At 39.8% G+C, this 26,441-nt stretch overlaps 2 protein-coding genes across 5 annotated transcripts in view; one reads left to right on the forward strand and one right to left on the reverse strand.

Moving 5' to 3' along the window:
* clec16a (C-type lectin domain containing 16A) overlaps window positions 1-16,387 on the forward strand; it is a 51,680-nt gene extending 35,293 nt beyond the window's left edge. For 2 of the 4 annotated variants that reach the window (XM_088069467.1, XM_088069468.1), the window contains exons 19-23: window positions 5,474-5,625; window positions 6,574-6,778; window positions 7,634-7,804; window positions 9,816-9,953; window positions 11,960-16,387. In XM_088069467.1, the coding sequence (XP_087925593.1) occupies window positions 5,474-5,625; window positions 6,574-6,778; window positions 7,634-7,804; window positions 9,816-9,953; window positions 11,960-12,513 (1,220 nt within the window). In that variant the 3' untranslated portion in view covers window positions 12,514-16,387. The remainder of the gene's footprint in view (window positions 1-5,473; window positions 5,626-6,573; window positions 6,779-7,633; window positions 7,805-9,815; window positions 9,954-11,959) is intronic. The other 2 variants (XM_088069469.1, XM_088069470.1) reach the window with 2 other exon arrangements.
* A 4,959-nt stretch (window positions 16,388-21,346) lies between these two features.
* On the reverse strand, window positions 21,347-24,003 carry socs1a (suppressor of cytokine signaling 1a). The gene is made up of 2 exons (XM_042505066.2): window positions 23,734-24,003; window positions 21,347-22,261 (listed from the first exon to the last, which is right to left on the reverse strand). The coding sequence occupies exon 2, from the start codon at window positions 22,202-22,204 to the stop codon at window positions 21,488-21,490; it is 717 nt and encodes a 238-aa protein (XP_042361000.2). The 5' UTR covers window positions 22,205-22,261; window positions 23,734-24,003; the 3' UTR covers window positions 21,347-21,487.
* Between the last annotated feature and the right edge of the window lie 2,438 nt (window positions 24,004-26,441).

The following is a 26,441-nucleotide window of genomic DNA, read 5'->3' on the forward strand; positions in this document are numbered from 1 at the left end:
GAATATTCCTTTATTGATCCCCCATTGGGGGAAATTCCAAATGTTACAGCAGCATGAAAAAAGAAAAGTGAAATGTAACAAAGAAAATAACAATAACAAATAACAATAAATAAGTAATAAAATAAGTATGTACATAGAGGAAATAAGGTATGTACACATAATAATAAGTAAGTAATAGAATAGTATGTACACAAAAGATGTGTTGTTCTCATTCTTGTGAGCACAATATCTTAAAAACACCTTTAGGGAATTTCCTCAAATTTGGCTTTCAAACTTAAACTTAAATTTTGTGGGTCAAATGTCAAAGTCGACCTCACAAAACAGATTTTTGGCTAAAACTTAAGAATTCACATGCTAATTATGACAAAATTACACAGAAATGTCTAATCTGATAAAATGAAGATGTGATGACATTATATATCCTGAAGGTCAAAGGTCAACTCCACTTGTGATTTGTAATGGTCTACCAAAACACTTCTCTGGCCATTACTCAAGGCCATACCTGAGGAACAGAATGGGAGGCATTTAATCAAATACTGAATTGGTGACACTATCCTAAGTGCCCACCTTGAAACCACCTTTTTGGCGTGCTGAAGATGTGTGAAGCATCCACATTTCAGAATTAGTAGCTTCTTTACAGCAACGTGTATATTTAAAGCATTGTCTGTTGTCATGGATACATATGAGTCTAGACAGACATTGATGTGAACTGCTATTTGACTGGTTAGCTGAGGCATACAACCACAAGGCGGTAATTCTAGTTCTTACTAAGTCACTGTCACTTTCATTTGAGCAAGGTGGTTTACTAAGAACACTCTGGCAGAGTAATTGTGGAAAGAGGGAGGGTTTTTCCTTGTGGGTTGGGGGATTTGAACCTGCAACCTTCCACCCACAAACTCCTTATTTTGACCATTAAGTTGCCACCTCCTCCATTTCACCACATCCTTGGGTAGCTGTTGAAACACAGAACATTTGCTAATGTCTGTACCTGTGTATTGTGTCAGTGCAGTAGTAGTCTTGTGGTTTCATACAGATGGTCTTGCAACTGGAAGGTCATGTTGCATTCCCATCAACAGGAACCTTAACAGAAAAAGTGGAGTTTAGTAAGTGCACCTACTCCTAGTTGCATATATTTGTGAATCACATGACCATGCAAAAACGGTAATCCACAACAATGAGTTTAAAATTGTCACAGTTGTTCAAATAGTCACTTTTGAAGATTATTGATGACACTGACTTTGTGTTATACGGACATGATCAGGTGTAACCAGTCATTTCTGTTATCGCAGCATGAAATGCTCAAGGGATATGAAGCGAGAATCTAAACTGGAGTCACATGTTTTTTGTTTTTTTTCTTGTACCTGTGAATACAATCACTCCATTGTCTACCTTCAGTAATGTTTGGGCAACCTGGCAAGTTTATTTAGTGTCACTTGATAGCTCCAGGGAATACTTGAAAGGACGGGGAGTGTTGAACACGTAACAGAGAGCTACACGGCGCCATCTTGCTCACTGGCACTTTGATTGTAGTTAAATGTCCAGTGTGTAGGATTTGGGGGGATATATTGGCAGAAATGGAATATGATATATTAAGTATGTTTTGTTTAGTGTATAATAACCTGAAAATAAGGATTGTTGTGTTTTAGTTAGCTTAGAATGAGTTGATAATATTCACACGGGGAGCGGGTGTCTATGGAGATCACCACGTTGCACTGTAATATTTCTGAAATAGCCCACAACGGACAAACCAAACACTGGCTCTAGATAGGGCCATTCATGTATTCATGTGGGCCAACTTGGCCAAAGCTTACACACTGTTTTTTAAAAAAAAAAAAAAAAAAAAAGGCAAAACACAGGGTGTATTTCTTCTTAAGCAAATTTCTGAAGAATTTTATTGCAATAAATAGCATCAACAACACATTTGCTGAATGACTAATGATGATAACCGGCAAAAAGGACTGATAAATGTAACACGTGACACAGCAGAATGCCTCCAGGCACTGCAACAGTAACTGCTGAATAAACATTAATATTCCTTTTGTTCTTAACAACCATCTTCTATGAGAGGGAGGGTATCTAAGAATTAACTTGAATTGAATTGAGTTTTGAATCTGAATTATGTTTAATTTCAAACATGTTAATAAAATAATAATTAGAAAAAGTAAATTAAAAAAGTGTGTGTGTGTGTGTGTGTGTGTGTGTGTGTGTGTGTGTGTGTGTGTGTGTGTCTAATTTTTTTCATGTCTGAAAAGGAGAAGGTAGAAGTCTAAACTTATTTAATCCTATCCCATCTTTTAGATTTAAAATCTATGTATCCATACAGAGTTGACTTTGCTAAAAGATGGAAAGATACTTGACACCAAATCTTAAAAAGAGAGGTGCTTCCCTGCAATTTGTCCAAAAGTACTTTCAAAACAAGTTCAGTCATAGAAACTTTTAAAGATCCCAAAGTCAAGGTGTCGTCAATTAAATGATCAAAATTCTCATGCCTTTATGACCAAGTGGACCCACCCCCACCCCCGCCTTCGGTAGCTCAAAGTTAATAAGAAGTCAGGGGTGGGAGGGTTTTTTTTCCAGCTGGTCAGGGGATTCAGGCCATCAAATTTCCCCTAATTTCTCCGACCATTTTGCTGTTAGCGTCACTTTGCTGGCTTAGTGAGTCGGGGACTACCTCTGCAGCTGCAGGTACTTTTCCCTTCACACTGTTTCAGTGTGTAAAGGCAAGTTCCTGGTAACCCTCTGTATCGTTTTATATAGGAAAGAGAGAAAGTCATATAACCAAAGGGTGCCACTATAATTTACACCACAAGCCACCATGTAGTATGTAGTCATCATCAACAGCTGTGAACATGGAGGCAACTTAAATGAACAAACGTACTTCAGCCAATTTCACATGTTTAACATTAGCCACTCACAATGTAAAGATGAATCAAGGAACAATAGAGCATAAATAGTTGAAAGGACATGAGTGAGACTCTACATGCATAATAGAAGTTTCCTTGGGGGACTGTACATTAGTGAGGTGTTACCAGTTTACATTTATAATCAGTTGCGTTGGGTGATATTAAAACCAAAACCAGCCTTGTCAAATCAGATCAGCATCAGTCCCACATTACGTGTTTGCCTCTCTGTAGGTGTTGTAGTAAACTGAAGATGTGGGCTTATCATTTCTTTACCGCCCTGATATACGTGGGAGAAAAGTCTGCTCTGCCCTTTAAGTGTGTGTAAGAGTGTGTCTGTTTTGACTGTGTGCTTTGTATCAGTATGGATGTACTTTAGTGTGTGGACACAAAAGTAATTTTATAGTCAAATGCAGCTCAACAGTAAAAAAATAAAACTGCTTTATTAAGAATAGTTTAAGTAATAATAACTATACACTTTAGGTGTTTTAGGAGTAGCACTACTGTACTCTTTCAGTGACTGGCAAGTGACTGTATTTTTATTTTTGCACCTTGGTGTTTCTAAAGAAGATGACTCATTGTTGGGTCTGAATTTCAATTGAAGAATAAAACAGAAGCTCACTGTTAAAGTTACAGTATCTTCATTTTATGTGGTTTGCATTAGTAATCAAGTATATTCCAGTGAAATATCCATGATGAATCATGTGTGTCTCAGTCTATCATCTTAGTGTTGTGTTTTAGTGGGCGATATAGTATTTTTAATCTCCATCATCTGACAATTTATTGTTGTATTTTATTTTATTGAAACTTCATTGTTTAATTAACAACCTTTGTCCTAAGAAAGTGCTCCATGTCTACTCTGTATGTTCATGATACATTTTATGTACCCTGTGCTATAATTTTTACAGCATTTAAAGTGGAAATGTCTATTATAAAGCTTACTAAAGACACGGTTTACCATAAAATCAAAAATATATATTTTTCCTCTTACCTATAGCGCTATTTGTCAATCTGTATTGTTTCAGTGTGAGTTGCTGTGTGTCACAGATATCAGCCGTAGAGATGTTTGGCCTTCTCTCCCATATTTAATGGAACTAGACGGCACATGTGGTGGTGGTGGTGTTTAAATCACAAAAAAACTCAACAGCAATGTCTCTTTCCAGAAATCATGACCCAGTTACTCAAGATAATCCACAGACCTTGTTGTTTGCAGTTTCAAGGAGGGACTATTTTCTTTCTACCAAACTGCACCTGCCAGCTGTATCAACATTCAGAAGGAAGCGTGCGTCCACTGCTAGCTGACTTTGACCATTTAGCTAGCTAATGTTACAACTCAGTGTAGGAGGACGTCATTAATTTTTAAATCTTGCATTGTCATGAGCTTCTCGTGCAGGAGTATATGCATGTCTCCTTCTGAGCAAAGCTTTCATGATACTCAAATGTTTTGGGTTTTTTTGTTTGTTTTTTGATGATGATGATTTGTTTTATTGAACCTAATTCAGCAAAGTTTGAATGCTAATATTAATACGCAGTGACAGCACCATTTTGCAAATGAGCGCATGACATCATCTAAAGCTGTAGTCACTACTTTCAGTGGAAAAGAGGTGGCAACACTGTTCACAATGTGTCAGGGTCTTCCTGCAAAAGTTCCTGCAAAGAACAATGACACTCACATCAGCTGTACTCTATGTTTAGCGCCTGATGTGGAAAACCTTTTGTCAATCTTCACTTTGACTGATATAATAAACTTGAGTCTTTACTTTAATATAATGCATGTTTATGACATCAATCTGACATGACCGAAACTCTTGGTACAGCATGTATGCATGCACACAGATTTACCAAAACATTTAAGTAACATTACATTTTATCAGCTTTTTACAGTGTGTCCCTATGCATACAGAATCCCTTACAATAACACCACCATGGAAAAGGCAAAACATGCTGTGCAACCGTTGCTTAAGACTATTTATGTTGGGACAGACAGAGGTCTTTGTCTCATCTTAACCTCCAGATGTCTATAGCCTCCTCTCATAAAATGTGCCAAGTGTGAAGGACTCTGAGGACTGAATACCAAACCAAGACAAGACACAAACCATACATTTCTTTATGTCTGATACTTTTCAACTGCTGTGCTAAATAGCAGACGCTAACATGCTAATGTTGTAAACTAAAATTGTGAACATGGTGAAGAAAGAAATCACTCCAGTGTGCTTCAGGTTTCAAAGATTTAAATACTTGGAAAAGCAGCACAAGAGAAATTTCAAGTACCACTTTGCACTGTAGTGCTGCAGGACAGGCCTGGGCCTGCAAAAACACTATTTTACATTCCTTTCATCACTTACTGTACATATTTTAACTCTATGGAGATGACTCCTGTCCTGGCTGCAGACTCTTGATCTTTTGTGTCTATTGAAATGGCATATTTCATGATTTGAGTGCATAATATTGGTCATTAGAGGTGATATTGTGTTTGATAAAGGTCACGGACGTACTCGAGGCACCTATTCAGCCATACCTGGAGTTTAGTAACATAGCAGTAATTCACTGTCGTGTCTTGTCGTTTTTTTCAGATAATAGTGACCTGATAGCCTGTATGGTGGTCAGTAAAGATGGCGGCCAGGCCCAGAGGTTCCTCGCTGTCGATGTGTACCAGATGAGTCTGGTTGAACCAGAAACCAAACGCCTTGGATGGGGTGTAGTCAAGTTTGCGGGCCTTCTGCAAGTAAGAGAAAAGTGCTGTGTTGATGTCTGTGTGTATGAATATTTGTGCTAAAGAGTGAATGAAATGCTCAGTCAATAGAACAATCAATTTATGTTTTTTATTTTTTTATTTTATATTTTAACTACTTCTACTTTCCTCTTCTTGTATACTTTACACATATTTTATTTTTTTCCCTCTTTTCTAGCTCCAATTCATCCACATCAACTTTACTGTTACTGAGTCAAGATCTTATGAATTTACAGAATATTTTATACTATGTCCCATTCCTTTTTTGTCTCAGTTTTCTCAATCCTCCCTCTCACTCCCTCCAAGTTCTTGTTTCTCTTCTTTTTTTCTTTCTCCTCTTAATTTATCAGATGTTGACTTGTTGTTGTGTGAGCCTTTTTTATTCTCTTATACCTGGAGGCATTCTAGAAATCATGACTGAGCATACAGTAACACATTTACGTCATTTCTAGGAATGTTGATGGGTCAAACATGTTAAATCATGCTGTGTCAGTATGGTTTCAGATAAGCTAAAGTGATTTTGCATTTAATTTTTCTAGCGAAGTTCCAAAATATGAATAACAGAGCATACAGTATGCTGTTATGAAACAGACACAGTGGAAGTCTTTTTACAATGTGTTTCCTGATTATTTGAGTCTATATCATATAACATTTCCTTCCTTTTTCTTCTCTGTGAATGTGAACTGCTGTTTTTTGGCCTGAACTTGCAAATCCATCTAACATTAACATTAACATTAGATTTATCTCCCCTTTAAGTCACTTTTTTATCATTTTTGCTTCATGCTACTTTACTCAAATTATTTTCTTGTTTCTGTCTGTCTTTGTTGCACTGTTTTATTCTTATTGTCACTTTTTCATTCCCACTTTCTCCATTTTACTTTTTCTTTACATCTCATTATTTAATCTGTCCAACACTATCTCCCTCCCTCCCTCTCTCAACAGGACATGCAGGTGTCTGGCGTTGAGGACGATAGCAGAGCGCTGAACATCGTCATCCATAAGCCCAGCTCCAATCCCCACGCCAAGCCCCTGCCCATCCTGCAGGCCAACTTCATCTTTGCCGACCACATCCGCTGCATCATCGCCAAGCAGAGGCTGGCCAAGGGTCGCATCCAGGCCAGACGCATGAAGATGCAGAGGATCGCAGGTGAGTAAACAGGAAGTCGTTTAAAGCTTCTGCCTTCGCTTAATAGGTCAAACCCCCTCAGCATTTGTAGTGTGGTTGTTTTTTTTTTCACGTACAGGTTGAAAGTTTTTAAGAAGCCACTTTGAAAATACGGTAAAGTGGATTTTAACTGAAATTATGAGATGTCAACCACGAAACAATGAGTTAAAATAAAACTCTTTAAAACAGTAGTACACAGCACCGAAAATATAACAATAGACAATTAAATAAAGTTTATGTTTAAGTTTAACTGCTCCTAACAGATGTTTAGCAGGGCTTCACTGATTCATTAAACATTATTAAAAAAGCGTAATCAAAAGGTCAATTAATTATTAGTCACTTTACTAAATTTAATTGAAGTGAAACTGCTCTCCAACAGAGTTGATAGCTAATTTCTTTAAGAGCTATCATTTCCTTGCTCAGTTCTAATCAATTAGTCCATTTTTAAAAATGACATCCCCCTCCTCTAGTCATTTCTCACTGATGGATTTGCCCATCAGTCACTTGTACTTCCCCTCACGATGTTCTGTAGAATTACACACAAAAGTCATAACAGAAATCAGAAATCTTGCCAATGCAGCAAATTAAAAGAGGATGTGAGTCCTGCCAAAATAGCCTCTGCAGTTACAAAAAGTCTCATTGACTAAACAGTCATGCATACAAAAACATTTCCTAGTTACACTGAAACTAGTGAAAAACAAATACAGGGGACACCAGTGAGACACGCTCTTGACTAAGTTTGAATTTAGTCCCCCTCTGTGACGTAAGGTAGACGCTCTTCTCTGTCATTTGACGCCATAAATGTGCTCTTGCTCTCTCTCCTTCCTCCGTATGCAGCTCTGTTGGACCTGCCTGTGCAGCCCAGTGCGACAGAGGTGTTGGGTTTCGGTCAGACATCCAACGCTTCACCCAGCGCTCTGCCTTTCCGGTTCTACGAGCAGTCGAGACGGGCGCCCAACGATCCCACGGCAAATAGATCAGTCTTCGCCTCTGTCGATAAAGTACCAGGTGAAATACAGAAAACCAGAGTCCACACAAACCGTCTACACACTAAGGCCTAAACACGACTTGACAGATCCAGAAACTCATCTTTTCGTGCTTCTTTCTCGGCTTTAAAAGTAAACATAGTAGACACTAAAAAGAAAAATAGCAGAGCGCTTATAATCTAGATCTGAATGATCATACAAACATAAAACAATGGCAGTAAGCTCTCCTATGATTGACACACTCTAGATACTCATATATTAATCATTATAATAATCAATAATATAGCATCAGGTAATTTAAAATATATTAAGACCTTTCTTTTAGACTCTCAGAGAAAGTTTTCTCTGAAAGTTGCCTTGACCTTCAAGCAAAATAGTGATAGTATCTTAGGTGGAAATAGGTTTTTGATTTGACTCCTGAGAATGCTGCTGAAAACTCCCCTGACCTTGCTGTCATTTATTAAACATGTATTTCCTTTTTATTTTAAATACCATCTGCTGTACTTTTACCTCAGGTTCACTTGTGTATCCTTTTTAGTTCCTGAAAAATCCCTTTTCATGGATTCATACAACCTGCTGCAGTTACTGAGTAGAACATTTTGTTTGTCTCAGTGAAGAAATCTGCTCTTATTTAAAGCTGGGGCAGGCAGAAATCTAGAAAAGGCACCAAAAAAGGCCAAATTTTACAATACTCTCCTTCAGGTCTCCCCTCTCTGTCCTAAGCCCCTCCCACCAGACAATTCTCATGCATTGATTTATTTAATCTTATTTCAGTGTAGAGTTTTCTCTCTGTTTATCAGACCACAAATAAGTGAAGAACTAGCAAGTTACCCACCCTGGCTCCCTCTGCCTTTCTCCCTGCCACTGTGGGCTTCTTAGCCAGGAGGAGAGGGGGCAGCAGTTCTGGTTACTGGTCTTCAGTTGGCAGCTGAAGTGGCTCAAATTTGGCCTGTGGAATCCCCCCAGTGCTGGGTGTTACAGCAGGCTGGTGACCAACAACAGCACAAGTTCGCACCTGTAGCGACAGCAACAGAGAGTTTGCTGATCCGTCGGTTAGTCAGGTTTTTCTGGACCGTTGATTTTTCTGCCAGTAACTTTGGGTCCGTCTCAGCAGCTGCTGCCCACTCTCCTCTCGATGTGGTGGTCTGTAGCAGTGAGGAGTGAATTGGAAGTGTCATGCTACACAAACTTAAAATTGAAGCAGCAGGCGTAAGTCTTTGGCCCCAGTTAGGAGAAGGCTAAACTAATATTAGCATTCTCTCTCCATCTCTGAAATGCTTTGCCAATATTGACACCTGTTTTGTTTCGTGTATTGTAAGGCTCTCTTTTAGACTCTTGAAAAGTCCGTCTTCCTTTTTTGGGTTGATTTACACAGCGTGGGCAGTTGTTGGCAAAGTTGGAATAGCAACTTCTTTGTGGGATTCCCCGCCATTTAATCTGAGGGGACACGCAAGCACATCTGTGATTGGCCAAACTCTCTTTTTACAGCCCTGATTTCCCAATGTCGGGAAACAGAACCAAGAGGAGATGCAGAGTTCTAGTTTTCTCTTAGTCTACTTGAATTAAAATGTGCTTAAAGATTATTTGGGGATTTTTGTCCAAAGATGGGAAGATAAAACTGTCTGCCCCAGCTTTAACACGTGCAGGTCCTGGAAAAAAAGTGATAGCAGGCTTGTATTTGAGTCATTCATTTAGGTCCACATGTTTTCACATGTTTTTTCTGATTAGTACTTAACTGCTGTATCTTTTGGGTGAACTGCAGTGGTTTGTAGTTCATATTTCTCTCAGAATATGAAAACACACATAGGCATACATGTGCATGTAAGCAAAAAAACTGCACCTGACACATAAGTCTCTTACTGAAGGTACATGTTGTGTATGTGTGTGTATATATGCTGTGTACCACACAATAATTCAGACTCAACTTGAGTCATTAGAGCAAGATATGGTCAGATGAAATAATTTACCAGCCATGGTAACACATGACTGTATGTCTGTGCGTGTGTGTCTATGTTCATGTGCGCCGTCTCCAGGTTTTGCAGTGGCTCACTGTGTGTCTCAGCACAGTCCATCGCCCCTCTCCTCCCCCTCGCCTCCCTCCAGTGGGAGTGGGAGCACAGGAAGATGTGACTCTGTTACTGCAAGCACTATTTCAGCTCAGAGCCCCACAGGTAGCTCACACACAGTACATCAACACCCCCTAAATGCATAAATACACACATAAAGACGCACATATGCTACATTATAAGGCACAGAATCTGGACTGTGATGTTAATCAATCTTTTTGGTAAAGAGAAATTTTACTGGCAAAGAATAACTAACATACCTCGTAGCTAGACTGGAGCACTGAGGTGTGGTCAACGCAGTATATCTGCACACAGCACACACATACCTCCTTGACACGTATCTAGGGTATAGGGTGTAACTGTGGTACAGTTACATATGCACACAAGACAAAAACCACATTAGTTTGCAGTATTGTCAGTTGAGCCGTTAGTATATAAGAACTCTTGGGGTCATACACAATATGTTACTAAGTTTGTTGTTTGCTGTAATTATGTATCCACCCTTCAGAGTACCTGTTAAACTGGTTTACAGAGTTGCAGCAAACATAAGTAAATTCCTGCTATAAGTAATTCAGGGCGTATGTTTCCAAAGCTTTGTTGCTCACTTTCACCTGAACTCACCTCAGCTGAATACTGGAGCAGGTGAGCGTTACGTTACACTGAGTGCAGTGAGAGTTTAGGAAGGTTAAGTACTCTGGTTAGGTTGATTCTAGCTGTTTATTCACCATTTGAGTTTTCACATCAATAGTGTTTCATCTCATACAAGCGTTTCATACGTTCAGACTCCGCTCTTTTGGTACTGAGTCTATGTTTACAGTTTAAGGTTGTCAAAGGTATCAAAACTTTGGTACTTTTTCAATAACACACTTTGAAAACTTTGCAATTTTAGTTAAAGTTATTTTAAAAAAAAAACAGCTCTTCAATCAGATTTTCAACTCAAGGCTGCACAGATGAAACGAGGAAGAAAATCAACTGGTCCTCAAGCATGTCCAGCAACGAACCTACCACGTGACTGGAGGTGTGTGTTCAGTGACATTTTCTGTACCAGCACAGACGAAAAAAAGTCCAAGTTCGTGTGCATAGGAGTTTTCTTTCTTTTTGCTGTGATACTGAAAGACATATAGAATATTGTTTTTTTTTCTTAAAGTATTGCATAGCGTGGCAACGTCGGTATAGACAGTAAGTGTTTCTTATAACTGTAGCTAATATTACCAAATGTAAACAGCACATCTTAAAAAAGCTTTATTTAATGACTAAAACAATTCCGGTACGAGGGTGCATTTGTGGAAACAAGCCAGTGTTTTCAGATATTGTTGCACAAGTAAATCAGTCTAGCTAATTACATTCACTCAGTTTACAACTCATAGGCCCAGAAATGCAGAGACCTCCAGAGTTACATTCCCTAAGAAAACTGTAATACATCATACAGTGTTTTTTCCATTTTTCTACATCTGACGGTGATAATTGTAAAAACAGTTTTGTTGTCTTTCATCTTGCATTCTTAAACTTGTACAATGTAAGTATGGTAACATAGTAGTTTACATTGTAGTGCTGCACATAGCTTATTTTGTAGGTAGTGTTTCTTCCGCTACTTATAATTACATTCCTGTGTTCTGTGTCCATCCGGTACCTCTTCTTTCTTTTTAAAGCTGTTCTGCACTAATGTTCAACACGTGAAACCAACCCAACATTGTAAGAATGAAAACAAAAGGAGGTGCCTGGTGAACACACTGTGCTGTGTTACTTCTTATATGCATAGATCTATGTAGTTACTACATGTAGTTACTCCCGTGTGTGTCGATGTTGCCATGTTCAAATCCTAAGGGTGTTCGGTATCCCCCTGGTTACAAAGTTATCATGAGGTTTTTAAAGTCTCTGCTGGGTTCAGCAAATATTGTGAAATTTCACTAGTTGGAGATATTTCATAATATTCTTGTTGAACTTTATGATATAATAATTGTAAGCTACACTGTTTACCTTTTTAGATGATCTTTATTCAGAAAATGAACGTTAACAAGCAGGACAGACATTTTTTTAAGGCTTTCTTAAAGAAAAGCCACATAGTTTCATGTCTTCCACCATGCCTCACGCTCTTCCTCACTCTTCTCTAGATGATGGTACATTTCTGGAGCACACCCCGCCCTCCTCCTCAGGTGGAGAAGGGGAAGGAGGAGGTGGAGAAGTAACACTAGTGTCCTCTACTCCCTCGGCCCCAGTCACAGCCTTGGCCCCGAGCCTCACCCCAGCGTCCCAGCCCACCATCTCCCTCCTCACCGACAACAGCGCAGACACCCTGAGCGTGGAGTCGCTCACACTGCTGCCCCCCGCAGACTCACCGCACCTGCATCCCTGCACCAGCCACATTCCCACAATACACTCCCTCCAGAGACCAGACGCCTCCATCGCAGAAGAGGAGGAGGAGGAGGAGGATGGTGGCGAAGAGAAAGAAGACGAAGAGGGGTCGCCGACAGATGAGACAGAGACTGATGCAACGGTGAAAGAGGAAACCACGACAACAGAATTGGTCACTCCCACTGATGAAGCACTGGAGAGACCAGAGGGAGAAAACGAGCATGAAGGTGAAGACACGTATAAAGATCATGTAGAGAACACAGACGCCACAGAGACACGCACTGAAACGCCAGAGTCACCTGAACTGGATTAAGCAACATACACACAGTCACGTTCATGCACTTAAACATGTCTCTCGCGCACTAAGAGGACAGTGAGGTGTGATAGTTAAACTATCCGGTTTGACCGCAGTATATTTTCGTGTCGCTACCTGTAGATAGTGTATGATGCGAATAGTCATAAGAGGATTTTGGAAGCATCTCAGCATTTGTGTTTGCACATGAAGAAAGACTCTTTTTACTCAGAGAGGATGAGACAGCGAACTCGAGGAAGGTGTAAAGCACATTTGATTTTCTGTGCACCTGAGCGTGTCCAATCGTGTTTTTAGCAAGCGCGTGTAAAGGCGCACAACCAGCAACGTTTTTTACTCATTCTGATCGATTGTTTGTCAGCTCAAAGACACACGCATACGCCACATGCTGCTGCTGTGAGCCGTTTAGACCTGCTCTATTTTTCTGTCTTACGTTCACCACTAATGTTTTAGGTGGTGGTCACTTCTATGCTAACACACACACACACACACACACACACACACACACACACACACACACGTGCTTTACATACAGTCAGCTGCACTTGCCTTTTTGCCGCTGCATGTCAGACCCGATAGCAGTTACTGCCACCTAGAACTGCCATTGGGTGTGTTTGAATGATTCAGCCACCTTGGTTGTGTGTGTGTTTTCTACATTTTGTTTAGCTGGTATTGTAAAGTAATGATCCGTTCATTTCCCATAGACTGATTGGTGTCTATTGTAGAAAATGTGTTAAATCATCTTCAGCATCTTCAGCATCTTCAGCGAGGAGGGAGCAGGTCTGTAAGCATTCATTTGGTGTTAATGTTACGTTGTAGCACATACTTTTTTTTTAAAGGGACGGTTCAACCAGAACTCAAAAATACATATTTTTCATTTCACCTGTCTTGTTATTTATCAATCTAGATTGTTTGGTTGTGAGTTGCTGGTGTAAGAGCCCACAGAGATGTCTGCCTTCTCTCCAATATAATGGAAGTAGACAGCACTGAGATTGTGGTGTCCTTTTCCAGAAGGTCCAGTTAATTGAGATAATTCACAGAGCTTCTGAACAGTTTCAGTAGGAACTATTTTCTTTCTAAATTGACAAATAGCACTCCAGCTAAGAAGGAAAACATGTATTTTTGATTTGTGGGTGAACTGTCCCCTAAAGTGTATGTCCCCTGCAAGTAAACTTTTGGACTAATTCATCTTGAGGTGCAAGATGAGCTGTGTGTGAAAGCAGCTTTTTGATTGTCATCACAGTTGGTTTCCATCATTGCGATCGTTGAGCTTGTGGCCTGACAGGTCAGTGTGGGTTGCTTGAGTGCAGTTTAACAAAGCATTTCTGTCAGATATGCAACAATAATCAACAAACTTTGACCTCGTTGAGTTTTATTTATAGCTTCAATTCTCGGTCACTAACTGACCTCCCATATCCATGCCGTAGTTTAAAGCCAGCAGGGATTAGATAATGTGTGTTTATTCACAGAGCAGATTCACAGATAAGCAACCTGACTGACAGAATAATTGTTTTGAAAGACCTGAATGGAGCTGAATGAGTGGTGCAGGTTATACATAATGGATAGCAGTTCACTGAGTAGCAGTTAATAATTCACTTTGTTCATGCAGACATTCATTCACTCTCTTCTTGAAGCATTTCAGCCTGTAGCAACACAGGCGAACTCCTGTTTTTCTCTTTGAAAAGTTGAGTATTGTTTGATATATTTAGGACGATAGATTCAGAGTTACTTTGCTTGATTAACTGACAGCCTCATAGGGTGACATAGAGCTGATAGATAGAAGTGGTGTTAGCGTGCCAACTTTTAAAGAGTCATGAGACACCGTTTGAAATATGATCCGCGTCTTCAGGTCTGCACACTGCCACAGCAACACTGGGTTGAATGTATCTGCCGGTTGCCCCTCAGGCACTGACCAGAGCTCAGTTTAACCCTCCATGTATCTGGATTAACACAGACAGAGTACATCCTGTCTGTAATGAGATTTAATGTCTGTCAAAACAGAAAGATGTCCAAAAATTAAAAAAATCCCCCATTCATCTTCTTATACAGCATAAAATCTAGATTCTCAAGGAAAGGCAAAAAACTTAAAGCACCTAATGTTTAGTAGGGTCGGTTTAAAAAATTATGACACCAGTACCAATACCAGTGTCCTTAAAGAGACACTGCACCAGTGAAGTACTTCATTCATACTCATAATGTGAATGGAGTGGTTTATCTATACTTTTGAACATTTTGGTGGCATCTCGAAATGCTGGACTGCCCTTTCTGTCTTTCAGTATTAGGACTGGAAATCGTTTAAAAGATGATGATACCAATACAAGTACCCTTAGTGATACCAAAACCAAAAGCTTATTTAATTCGATACCTTTACTTTCAAACACTTTGTTAGAATCTCAGCACCCTGAATGCAAACTCCAAAACACAGCGCTGGACTTCACTATACTGCACATTGTGTGGGTTGTAACCACTGTGGTCTAATCACGTGTCGCATTGAAATGTACAACGCTTGCTGTGATTGGCTGCAAGCAAAAGCAAGAATATTTTTTTCTCAATTTGGGAAAAAGAGGATAAATGCAAGTATTTTTTGTCTGGAGAAATTTTGATACTACTTCTTGGTACTAGGTTATTTTGCTAAATACCTAATGATATCAAGTACCCATACCCAGCCCTAGTGTTTAGATTTTATTGTTGGTTGCGTTAAAAGCGAGGAAATTTACAAATAATAACCTCAAAACCCAAAAGCAAGTTTTGGTACTGACATGAACTAACATGAAGGGGCTTTTAACACGGCAACGGTTCCTGCATGAAATATTAAATGCAAACACAAACTTTTGAAGCAGGGTTCCAAAGTGTAATCTTTCGGAAACGTAACCTCTTCTGTTGCGGTGTAAATGGCAATGTGCGGATCCTGTGAGAACGCTGACGTCACGGCCGCACTTCCTGCATGCATTTATGGTTTACCATGACAAAGTTGCACCGTCAACTACTGGCCTGGTTGTTTTTGCGGATCTGCGTACATGAGGATCGTTCTCTCAATGTTATGAGCGAGGATATTTTCAAAACGCAAAGGAAAGAGTTTTTTAATTTTTAGTTGGGGCGTTCTCGTCTGAATGTGGGCTATGTGCTGCTCTGAGGTCAGTGTCGAGGGGGCGAACCCCTCCTTTAATCAGCTGAACAAAGCTTTACTACTGCAATAATCTTAAGAGCTAACCAATGAGAGATGAATGTAACAGACAAATTATCTCTCCAAACTGCAGTGTTATTGATCATGTTGAATGGGATCCGTGTGTTTTATCCTTAATTCATGATTTATGACTCTATTTGTAAATCTTAGGAACAAAAGCAGGATTCTGTAGAACATATTTTCTCATTATCTCCTCAGCATTTTTAATTATTAACTTCAGCCCTCCCTATTTTCTCTTTCTTTTTTGTGCCATTAACTTACAGCTCAAGTCTTAATGCTCGACCACTTTTATTTGTAACTGTACAGTCATCGAGTTTGTAAAGGAGAAATTCAGAGCAATACTCTTTTGTTTTTGTCTCTTTCCATCTTGCTACTGTAAATAGCAGAAGAATGATAGTGATGATCACTGGCGTGCTGAAGAGGCTTGGCACAGTTTGTAGAGCTGCTTCTGATGGGTTGACTGAACACGCCGCCATGTTGAAAGACAACGCGGCAGCAGGTCAACCATCGGCAACCTCTATCCAAACGTCATGACACGCTTCCGTTACTCTCTGATTGTAGTGTGTGTGTATGTAACATGTTTGTATGCTCTGTAAATGCTTTTTTGCTTTTAAACCTGTAATTATTGTTAATGAACTGAAACAGAGGAATAAATAAAGAACTGCAATAAATTATTCTACTTAACAACAGTGAGGCCGCTGTTTAAATGTTGTGTTTGCAGGCAGACGAGGGTTTGTTTCGTTTTTCCGCTCTTGCTTGTGATTTTTTTTTTCCACCCTCTTCTTCACAGAATCAACTCCAGTAGTAACAGGAGGTTCTCCTCAGTGTTTGAGCAAGAAAACCACAGGAAATATTAGAAAAGAACTGTCAACCCAAGAAACACACTCACACACACCCTTACTACATTACTGTGTGAGAGAGCTTTAGTTTTTCATGGCCGTATTAACTCGAAACCCCTGACGTACACTGATAAAGGTAGACGATAAAGATAAACACTGCAGTTCCACACACTGTTGTGTGAAAACCTGAATTCATATTTGTGTTTTTCTGCGAGACGTGTTACCTTTACACTTTCCACCTTTGTTGCTGCGGCTGCTGCAGGAGCCCTCAGTCGTCTTGTGGTCTGTATGTGTTGCTTTTATCGCGGTTCTTGCTTCAGGGAAGTCTGGTTACATGTGCGTAAACATGTGAATGAGTTCCTGGTACTGCAACCATACTAGTGTGTGTATGCATGTGTTTTTTTTCTCTGTTCTAAACCACACATGCAGCGTTAAGCTGAAGTTCTGACTGTAGAGATCTTACACAGATTTGAATATCTAGGATGCTTTTAAGTTTGCATGACCTCCGAGTTAAAACTAGATGGTTCTTTACAGATGCTGGTTCTGGGTATTAACCATTAAGCAAAGATTAATAACGTGTATATCTTATTTTGTGGTTTTTCTCCAATATGCCATAGTCCTCCTTGCGTCTCATTCGTTAGTTCAGTCACGTGTGTCTTAGAAACAAGGAAGTGTTGTTTTAGTGAGAGGGGAGAACAGTAAAGTGCTGCTTAAAGTATCTGTCTTAAGCACAACATATCAAGCCCTCACAATACACACTTTTAAGAGCCTTGACCTGTTTTTTTAAAGTCACACCAAGCTAGCCCATTATTCGACCCAATTCTTTCTACCCTTCTGTCTACATGTTGGCTCTATTTTATGTCATTTATAGTAAATAACCCTGCAACTGGCTGTGCCCCTTTATTTTCTACACCTACAGCTGTGGGTCATTTGTGAGAGTTTTGAGATACAAGTTTATGAATTCTTGGAGCCATGATCTAGCAGCTGTTAAGAGGAACTACTGTATTACGCTGTATTACACATCCCAAGTGGACTTTTTTTGGAGTTTGTCCAAACATTACCCTGTTGTGTGATTAACATCAGTTCCTCATGATAGCATAAATTCTAAGATATCCCATTAACAAGAACTGGTGAGTTAAAAATCCAGTGAAGAGGCGTAAAGAAACAAAGGAAATTGGTGACTAATGTCAGACTTCAGGGAATTTGGTTTTTATATCTTTTCTCAGTGACAACTCAGGAATTTGTGTTTGGTTTATAGAAAAAAAAAAACAAACCAAGATCACTGAGGCAGCCAGATTGTATGACTATATAAAAGCTAACGACCTTCATTCTTATCAACGATGAATATCAAGCTCATTTTTGAAAGAACATCCCTGCTATTCTTTCTCATTGTGTCTTCTGCCTTTTGTGTGGACCTTTGTCTGGGTGTCGGTTTTTAATTGATTTCTCGAGAAGGGTGTGTGTGTGTGTGTGTGTGTGTGTGTGTGTGTGTGTTTGTTTAAAGGACATGAAACTCCGAGCGGAGGATTCCATAGAAATCAGCTGATAAGCTCACCGTCACAGAACACCTCACTTCACCTTTCACTTCTCAAAATAGTCGGGAATGTCCTGAAAACTGTGTAGCTATGAATGAAACTGCTACGTATGATTCAATCGCTGAACCGCAATAACAGACGCACACACAGTTTGAGTTTAAATCTGTGATCTCTTTTTCTACGTAAAGCCTCAAAAGTTAGGATTGGTCACACATACACACTATAAGAGTTAAGATATTACAATCAACGCTTATATCACTGACTCATCTTCCACTGTGGTGTGTCTTTGTATGTGTACATGTTCCACCCCTGCAGCCTCTTCCTCAACCTGAGATAATTATATCCTCAAACTAGTCAGGCTTTACTTGAATTAAGATGTGAGTATTATATTCAGTATGACTCAACATGTGTGTGTTTGTGTGTGTGTGTGTGTGTGTGTGTGTGTGTGTGTGTGTGTGGCAGCAGTTGTCTAGACCCAAGAGATTAAAAAAAAAAAAAAAAAATCCCCGAAAAGATCACACAGCCTGATGGTAAGGTTTGGTTTGAGCGTTGGAGTTCTGGTTTGGTATGAGGAAGAGGTTGGAGGTTAGTTAAAGTTACAACCAAATTAGAAATGAAAAGTGAGCCACAATGTCTGAAAAGGTGACACACACTCTCACAAATGTCATGAAACTGCAAAATATGAGTAAATGATTCTGCTTTCTATAAAAAATGCCAGTCATAATGTTCATGTTGTCTGTCTACATCTAGTTTGTGTTCCCATACATTCTCTTTTTAATTTTTACTATTAAACGTTGGCACCAAATTAACCAAACTAAAAGAATACTTTGAAAATGTGGGAAATTTGCTTTCTTGCTGAAAGACAGACAAGAAGATACCCTCATGTTTGTGTCGTAAATATTTTGAATAGCAGGTTAGCTTAGCTTAAAGAGCTAGCCTAGTCTAATTCTTGGCAAGAAAAGGGAAAATTACTTTTCCCAACCTGTATATTAATAACCATAAAACAAACCCTGCAAATAATAAAGCAGGCTGTGGAGTGCTCTGTGAAGATATTTTTCTGTACGGTGATGTAGAAGTTGTCGTCGACTTGGTTCCCTCCTTTAAAGTCCTATAGGATTTTTCCATTGGATTTTAGATGATAGCCGAAAATACGTTCTGTGGCAAGCTAACATTTCTGATTATTTACTTGATGAATGGGGTATTAAGTGATGGATTTTATGCCATAGAAAACAATCTGAAAGTCTCTTCAGTTTGTGTTAACCACAGAACTTGCACCTAACCAAAAACCCAGTCAAAAACCCCACTGACTTCAAGACAGAGAACCAGAGTTTCTAAAATGCTAATTTATTTCTGGGTTTTAGGACTAATTCCTGGGCTACCCCCCTCAAGGTGACATTTTTAAGATATCATTTCTTGAAAAAGACTTCAGTGTCTTCCCTCAAGTGTTAGGCTGATTGATAGAAATTGATAGAAAGCACCTACGGGCATCATGAAATGTTTGGCAATGGGAGGGAAACCTGTCAGAAAGGGAAAAAAAAACACACTGGTGTTATTCTTGAAACAATGTCGAGAAGTTTTGTCATTGTTGTTTCGCAGTCTGATAATATTTTCACAACCTGGATACTCGTCATTTCACATTTTACAATCGGTTTGTGTTAAAGTTAAACTCTGGGTTCGGACAAAGAGACGGTTTCACCAATTTTCTGCTGCAACTTCCCAACAGTTTGGATGAATGCAAGAGCCCTTTGTTAGAATGTGTAAAGGGTGTTCCTATTTAATCACCACTGTGTTTCACATGCTGTTCCCATTTAACCATGGCATTATTTCTCAAGACTAGACTAGTCTTAAGAAAAGCCTGTGTAACGTCATCCATATAGTGTTTGCAGTTTGTCTGTCAAACACGCAGTATGAGTCATGCATTCAAACCAGGTATACCCACCTGTTTCAGAGTTGCCACACCCACTATGAATGGGTGACATGTCAGTCAGTATAAATAACTTTAATATGCAAATTCATCTTCTAATCTCTGTGTGCATTAGCCAGACATAGTATTTTGACTTTCTTTTAACCTTTCACCTGCTTTCTTCTGTTACTTTTATTCCACTCTGCTTCTTTAAAAGTGTTTTGAATGATTGCTGCATATAAAGTGTTTATCATAACTCTAGACTGAAACATGAACAGTTACTCTAATCCTAATCTTGATCTAACATGCCTCTATAAACCACGAATACCCTGCCTAAATTTCCCACTTCCTCTTGAGGAAATGTTGTGCACTGGGTCCTCATTAAAAGTACAACACACACACACACACACACACACACACACACACACACACAATCACACACTTCATTATGTGTCACCTTTGCCCGTTTCTGGTAAGTGTGTGTGTCTAAGCGTAACAGTCCATTTTCTACCAATGTTGCCCCGCCCACCTGTCACTTTATCCTACACAGATGAATCACTGTGGTGACGCTACTGTACGCCACCGTGTCACACTTCCTGTCTGTCTGTCTGTCCCATTGTCTGTAAAATAGCATGGACAAAGTGTGTTATTGTAACTTTGTATCTGTCCAGGGGGGAAAAAAAGTGAAAAAATAACTAAAAATTCAGCAAAGTTAGTTTAAATATGTTTTATTTCAAATACATTAAAAAATATAAAAATATTCATATATATCAATATCAGTTAAGACAAATTTAATATCTGCCTGGCAGAAGTGGTTGAATCAGAGGTGAGCTGCCTCTACTTACAGTACAACTTAACACCAGACCTTGTGACTCCAACACTCTTTGACGTCCTCTACAGTATCTTATCTGCATGCGAGCAGATTTTAAGAAGACATCAAGTGGTATTTGAGCCATCGATGCTGGCAAACATTCATTTGTTATGTAAACATTCAACATTAGAGTATTAAAGTCTGCTACAGAAGTAAATCCTATTGGTACCACAGCCTGGGATGGTTTCGGCCTCCAACAAGTCCACTCTGTTGATGCTCTAAAAGTCCTTCCACAATCCATTTTTAAATACTTTTGGGCCTCTTTAGGCCACAAACAGTCAACTACAGCCAACCCCATCAGTTCTTTTATCTCTGTAAAAGCTCCATTACGTCTGTAGACTTCTCTTAATGCAGCGTTTTCCAAGTTTTCGTGCAACCTCAAGACCAGAAGGCGCTCTGTGCGTGTGAAAGTTGAGTCTCTGGAGGTTCTGTATGTTGAAATGTCACTCCCAGTCCAGCCAGCCTGTGCTTTACTGTGGCGAAAATGTCTCTTCTGGAACATTTTGCCGCAACATGGCGATGCAGTCTTAACTTCCATCACTTGATGGACAGACTTTACCAAACAGTCTTGTTTACCATCACTTGGTAAAAGCTGCCGTCTTGAAAGTAAAAATAATACTATCAGAACTTTACACTGCAAGCTAGTCATAGTTTGTAAGGGAACTCCAACAGGAAGTCTTGCACAACATGAGTAATCTGCAGCTTTGGCACCTGGCTTTCTCCGCCACACAGCTCCATGATGCGCTTTCTGCACAACTCTTGCAGCGTCGGCTCCCATTTCCTGTACGGGATGCTGAGGCTCTTCTTGGGAGAGTTGACGTAATGCTCCAAGAGGGCGAAGAGCGTCGGGAAGGATCGCTCGTTGCCCGCCAGTGAGAACTTTTGCCGCTTGTAGTCGATGCGCACGCTGACCGGCCCACTCTTGCCGTGGTAGGACAGCGTGAAGAAGACGTCTTTTTGGCGGCTGTCACGGATGAGGAAGCTGCCCAGAGGAGCGTCTCGTAGCATGCGATGGGCGTCCTCAACTCCCAGCGGGCCCCAGTAGAAGCCGCTGCGCTCGAGCTTGGCTGCAGTGTCTGTGATGATCTTGCAGTCCTCTTTGCAGGAGAAGGTGGGGAAGTGGGTCAGATACACAGAGGGGACGGACACAGATCTTGGGTTTGGATCTGGAGCGGCTCGATGCTGAAGCTGATCTGACTCTGTGCGGCGAGGGCTGGCCAACGATGACGATGAGGACAAGGAAGATGATGAGGACGATGATGAGGATGATGAGGATGATGATGAGGATGACGAGGACGACAAGGATGACGAACTTGACAACTGGATCTTGTCACTGCCTTCCACCGTGCTGTCGGCTACCATCCTACAGGGGAGAGCGGCCCCAGACCCTCTCCCATCTCTAACCACCACACTGACATCCTGCCAGAGACAAGAAAGAAGAAATTATTATCTATGTAAACAAATTACATTTTTCAAAGTCAGTTGCCACAGACTGCGGCCGTGAACTTTGTCACTCACATCAACAACACACAACCTTTAGGAGATGCTATGTAAGGTCCTAATACTCTATATGGACCTCTGTGTGTGTGTGTATGTGTGTGTGGGTGGGGGGGTGGCGGGGTGACACATAACTCAGTCTCTTTGACTGTAGGTTAGAAAGAATTTCAAGTTTCCATGGAGCGCCACAGTCTTTGATGTGAGTGGAATCTGCGGTCAGGCCCGAATACAGTCAGCTATGATGTCAGCCACAGTTAGGTTAGTGTACACTGGCTGCACGCGCACACACACACACACAGTTTATAGCAGCAATTTTTCTTTATAGCTTCTGCTTTGATGACTGAAACACCATTTTTTTTTCAAACAGATTACAAAAGACAAAAAATAGTTATCTCTTACACAGTCAAATTAAAATATGTGTGAACCTACTAAAGTTAGTCCAGACTGCCTTACAATTTTAAGTTGACTGAACTTGAGTTGTTATTTTGTTGTTATTCAAAACAAACTTTTCTAGTCAAATAAACTTCAATTGTACTTAAATCTTTCTGTTTACCTTAATTCTTTATTTTATGTTATAAAATGACTTAACTACAACTGAATTAAGATCAAGTCTATTTTATTTAAATTTATTTTTAAATGTATTTGTTTTTAATCATTTCAAAAGTACTCAAGTTCAGTCAGCTTAAATGTTTAAAGCTAACTATTTTAAGCATACATGCATACATGAGTTTCTAATGACATAAATGGTTTGAAATATCAAAATGAACTGATGTGATGAAGTGATGACCATCTGCAGATACTCATCCGATAAGTACTCAAGACAGTTTGTACCCAAATCTTATCACATTTCAACATGTCTATCCTGTGTGTGCTTCACCTTCTCCCATTGTGAATTACCTAAAACTTGTGCCACGAGTTAATGAAAAATAGCTTCACATTCCAGGAAAAGGTAATGACTAACAGGTGCTGACCTGTGTTGTAATTTTGGGAAACTTAGGTTCCAACGCCAGGCTATCACAAACAGATGTTTGAACCATAAAAATGGATCAAATTCAAAATATAATCATATTTATTTTTTTTTTAAAAATCTATTTATATTTAGAGCGAGTGTTTCTTTGATAGTGTGCCTGTTTTATTGACTGCATCGCCACATGCAGTTTAATTGTCCACAGCGAGCTGATGTTGAACATCTGGGCAGATCAAACAGGAGGAAGACTGAAACTCCACAGTGCGTTTTTGCACCAAAAAAGTCCGTGTAGCCACAGTTAAACATTTGAATCCATTATTTTTTCCATTGCACAAGCGCAGAAATGGGCAGCCATGACTGTTGCATAGCATCATTTTTCACCTCAAATACACACAAAAGAGCATAACTCCAGTTTGTATAGTCTTACCGTTTTGTTCTAACAACAGCGGCTGTTTAAAGATCCCTTTGTCTGTATTTCCAAAGTGCAAACTGCGTTGAAATCAGTAAATATCCTGCAGGTAATCCGTGCCGCAGCGCGGTGTTGGACGGCAACGTTGCATTTGACAGCTCGGGAAAGACTCAGAGTCGAGCTGCTGGCCGTGATTTCCAGCCGTCAGGTCGTTGTCTGCTGTGTGTTTGCGCTGGTATGGTGCTTATTTCTCGTGTCTTTATAAAGCTCCTTTGCTCCGCCCTTGTTCATGTCCTTTCTGTCAGAGAGGACCGGCTTACAGGCAGACAGCCAGTTTCTGAGAAGCGAAAGTGAAACTCGTTCAGTTCTTTTCAACGCAGCTATTATTATTAAAGGATTTCGAATAAACCGCAAAGCCACATGATAGCAGGACGTTTACAGAAAGACAGGTGACATATCCGAGTAATGACAGCTGCCATTACATATGCTTCGAGTCTTTTAAAAAAAATTTTACGAGGATTTTCTCTCTCTCTCTCTTTCTCTGTATGCCTTTGATAAGATCTATTTTATTGAGTCATGACAGATGCATTGTTGTAATTCAGGCAATTAAACATGCAAAAGTCAAAAGTCATTTCAAAAGAGCACAGGGTGTGCTCAGTATATTCTGTGGGATGGCCCTGTCTGAAACGTTTTGCATATCTAATGACATATCAAGTTAAAAGTCTTTCATGTCTGGTTTTGGCTTTAGTCTCAGTTGACATTTCAAACAGATCTTGCAGAAGTTCCCGAAAAAATTAGAAACATCAAGTGCTTTAAAAAAAAAAAAAAAAAAGATAAGCACGGAAAATGATCTTTGTAGTCAGATAGCATACATGTGTGATCATAGGTGAACATTTTTGTGGCATTGATGGATTATTGCAAAAACTAAACTAACATGTGTGACCAGAAAGAGATTCAAAATGACTACTAACAGACACAAAACAGCACAAAGAGATGCAAAACAGCTGCAAAGAGACTCGCAACAACTACAAAAAGGGGCAAAACAACCAGAAAGAGACTCAAAATGACCACAAAGACACACAAAAAGACCATAAATAAACACAAAACAACAACAAAGAGATGCAAAACAGCTTAAAAGAAACATAGAGACTCACTACAATAACATAAAGGGGCAAAACGACCACAACAAAACATGAACCGGCTACAAAGAGACACAAAACAACTACAAAGAAATGTTAAACAGCTGCAAAGAGACTCACAACAACTACCAAAAGGGACAAAACAGTCACAAAATGATTAAAAATGACTACAGAGAGACTCAAAATGAGCACAAAATAGCATAAAATGACTGCAAAGACACACAAAAAGAACATGAGACAGAATACTTACAAAGAAATATAAAACACCAGCTATGAGACACACAGAGACTGACAACAACTACAAAAGGGGCAAAATAATCACAAAGAGACACAAAATGACCACAAACTGATGCGAAACAGCTGCAAAGAGACTGATAACATACAAAAAGTGGTTAAGCAACTGTAAAATCTCCATGTTTTACTCCTATGTAGGAGAGTTGGGGGGGGTTTCATGTCTGTGCCCGGAGGCCCATTGTGTCTCGTAATCCACACTCATGTTTGGCAGAGGGGGGACACAGGACATGTCCCCCTCAATATTTAGAATATGTTCAGCAGTTAGGATTACAAAAAAGCAGTAGTGAACAGCTGACTAGAGCCATGTGGGGAACCAAATCTGGCCTCTTCTGGACTTCTTCATTTGTTGTCAATAGCTCTTCTGCAGAAAATGTGTCACGTGGCCCTCACTTTTGGGCTAATTCATCTCAGAAATGCTCATGTTGTGACATCCTGGCAATCATTTAATTGTTTTGTCTTTCAACATTAAGCCACATCAGGCTGATTCTACTGTGAGTCCTTGTGTGTGTGTGTGTGTGTGTGTGTGTGTGTGTGTGTGTGTGTGTGTGTGTGTGTGTGTGTGACACATGATAGGTAGTATCCCTCTTTAGCTGTGGTTAAATGGTGGCTGTTTCATGACCAGTGAAACTCGGAGGTGTGTTGTTTCTGAGTAAGTGCCGACTGTTTCACATGAAGCCACATCACTCTGTGCCCCAATTTATAATTACATAATTAGAAGTAAGTACCAAAATGACAGCAGAAAAACTTTAAATTGAAGATGGACATTTTTGAAATCTCACCTTAACATTATTCTGAGAGATTCTTTGCTTTTGTTAGCCTGCTGTGTTGTTTATGCAGATGATTGTAAGTGACTTCATGACTTTTTCATACCAAATGATTCATGTATTGGGCATTTAGCTTACACGATAATTCTATATATAGCTGCACTAATATGCACAAATAAATGTGGGAATGATAGGTTGAGTGGTGTTTTTAGAGAGTCAGATGAACTAAGCCCCAGACGGCCCTGCTGTTAGGTTACTCAAGAGCAAACAGAAAGTTAAGGAAAGACTTGCGGTCAGCTGGCATGGCTTAAAGAGGCAGAGAGACAGGCAGGCAGACAGACAGATGATAGCAAAGAAATGCTGTTGGTGAGGTCATGGTGTGTGTGTGTGTGTGTGTGTGTGTGTGTGTGTTTATGTGTGTGTGTGTGTGTGTGTGTGTGTGTGTGTGTCATGATTAGTTTCATTTTATCAGGACTAGTCTGACTCAACTAGTACTCAGATTAGTTTGTTTCAGTATATCTGCTGGTGT

Source organism: Plectropomus leopardus, chromosome 18 (assembly GCF_026936395.1).
Source record: "Plectropomus leopardus strain MGB_pleo_1.0 chromosome 18, ASM2693639v1, whole genome shotgun sequence".
In the NCBI taxonomy this organism is placed as follows: Eukaryota; Metazoa; Chordata; class Actinopteri; order Perciformes; family Serranidae; genus Plectropomus; species Plectropomus leopardus.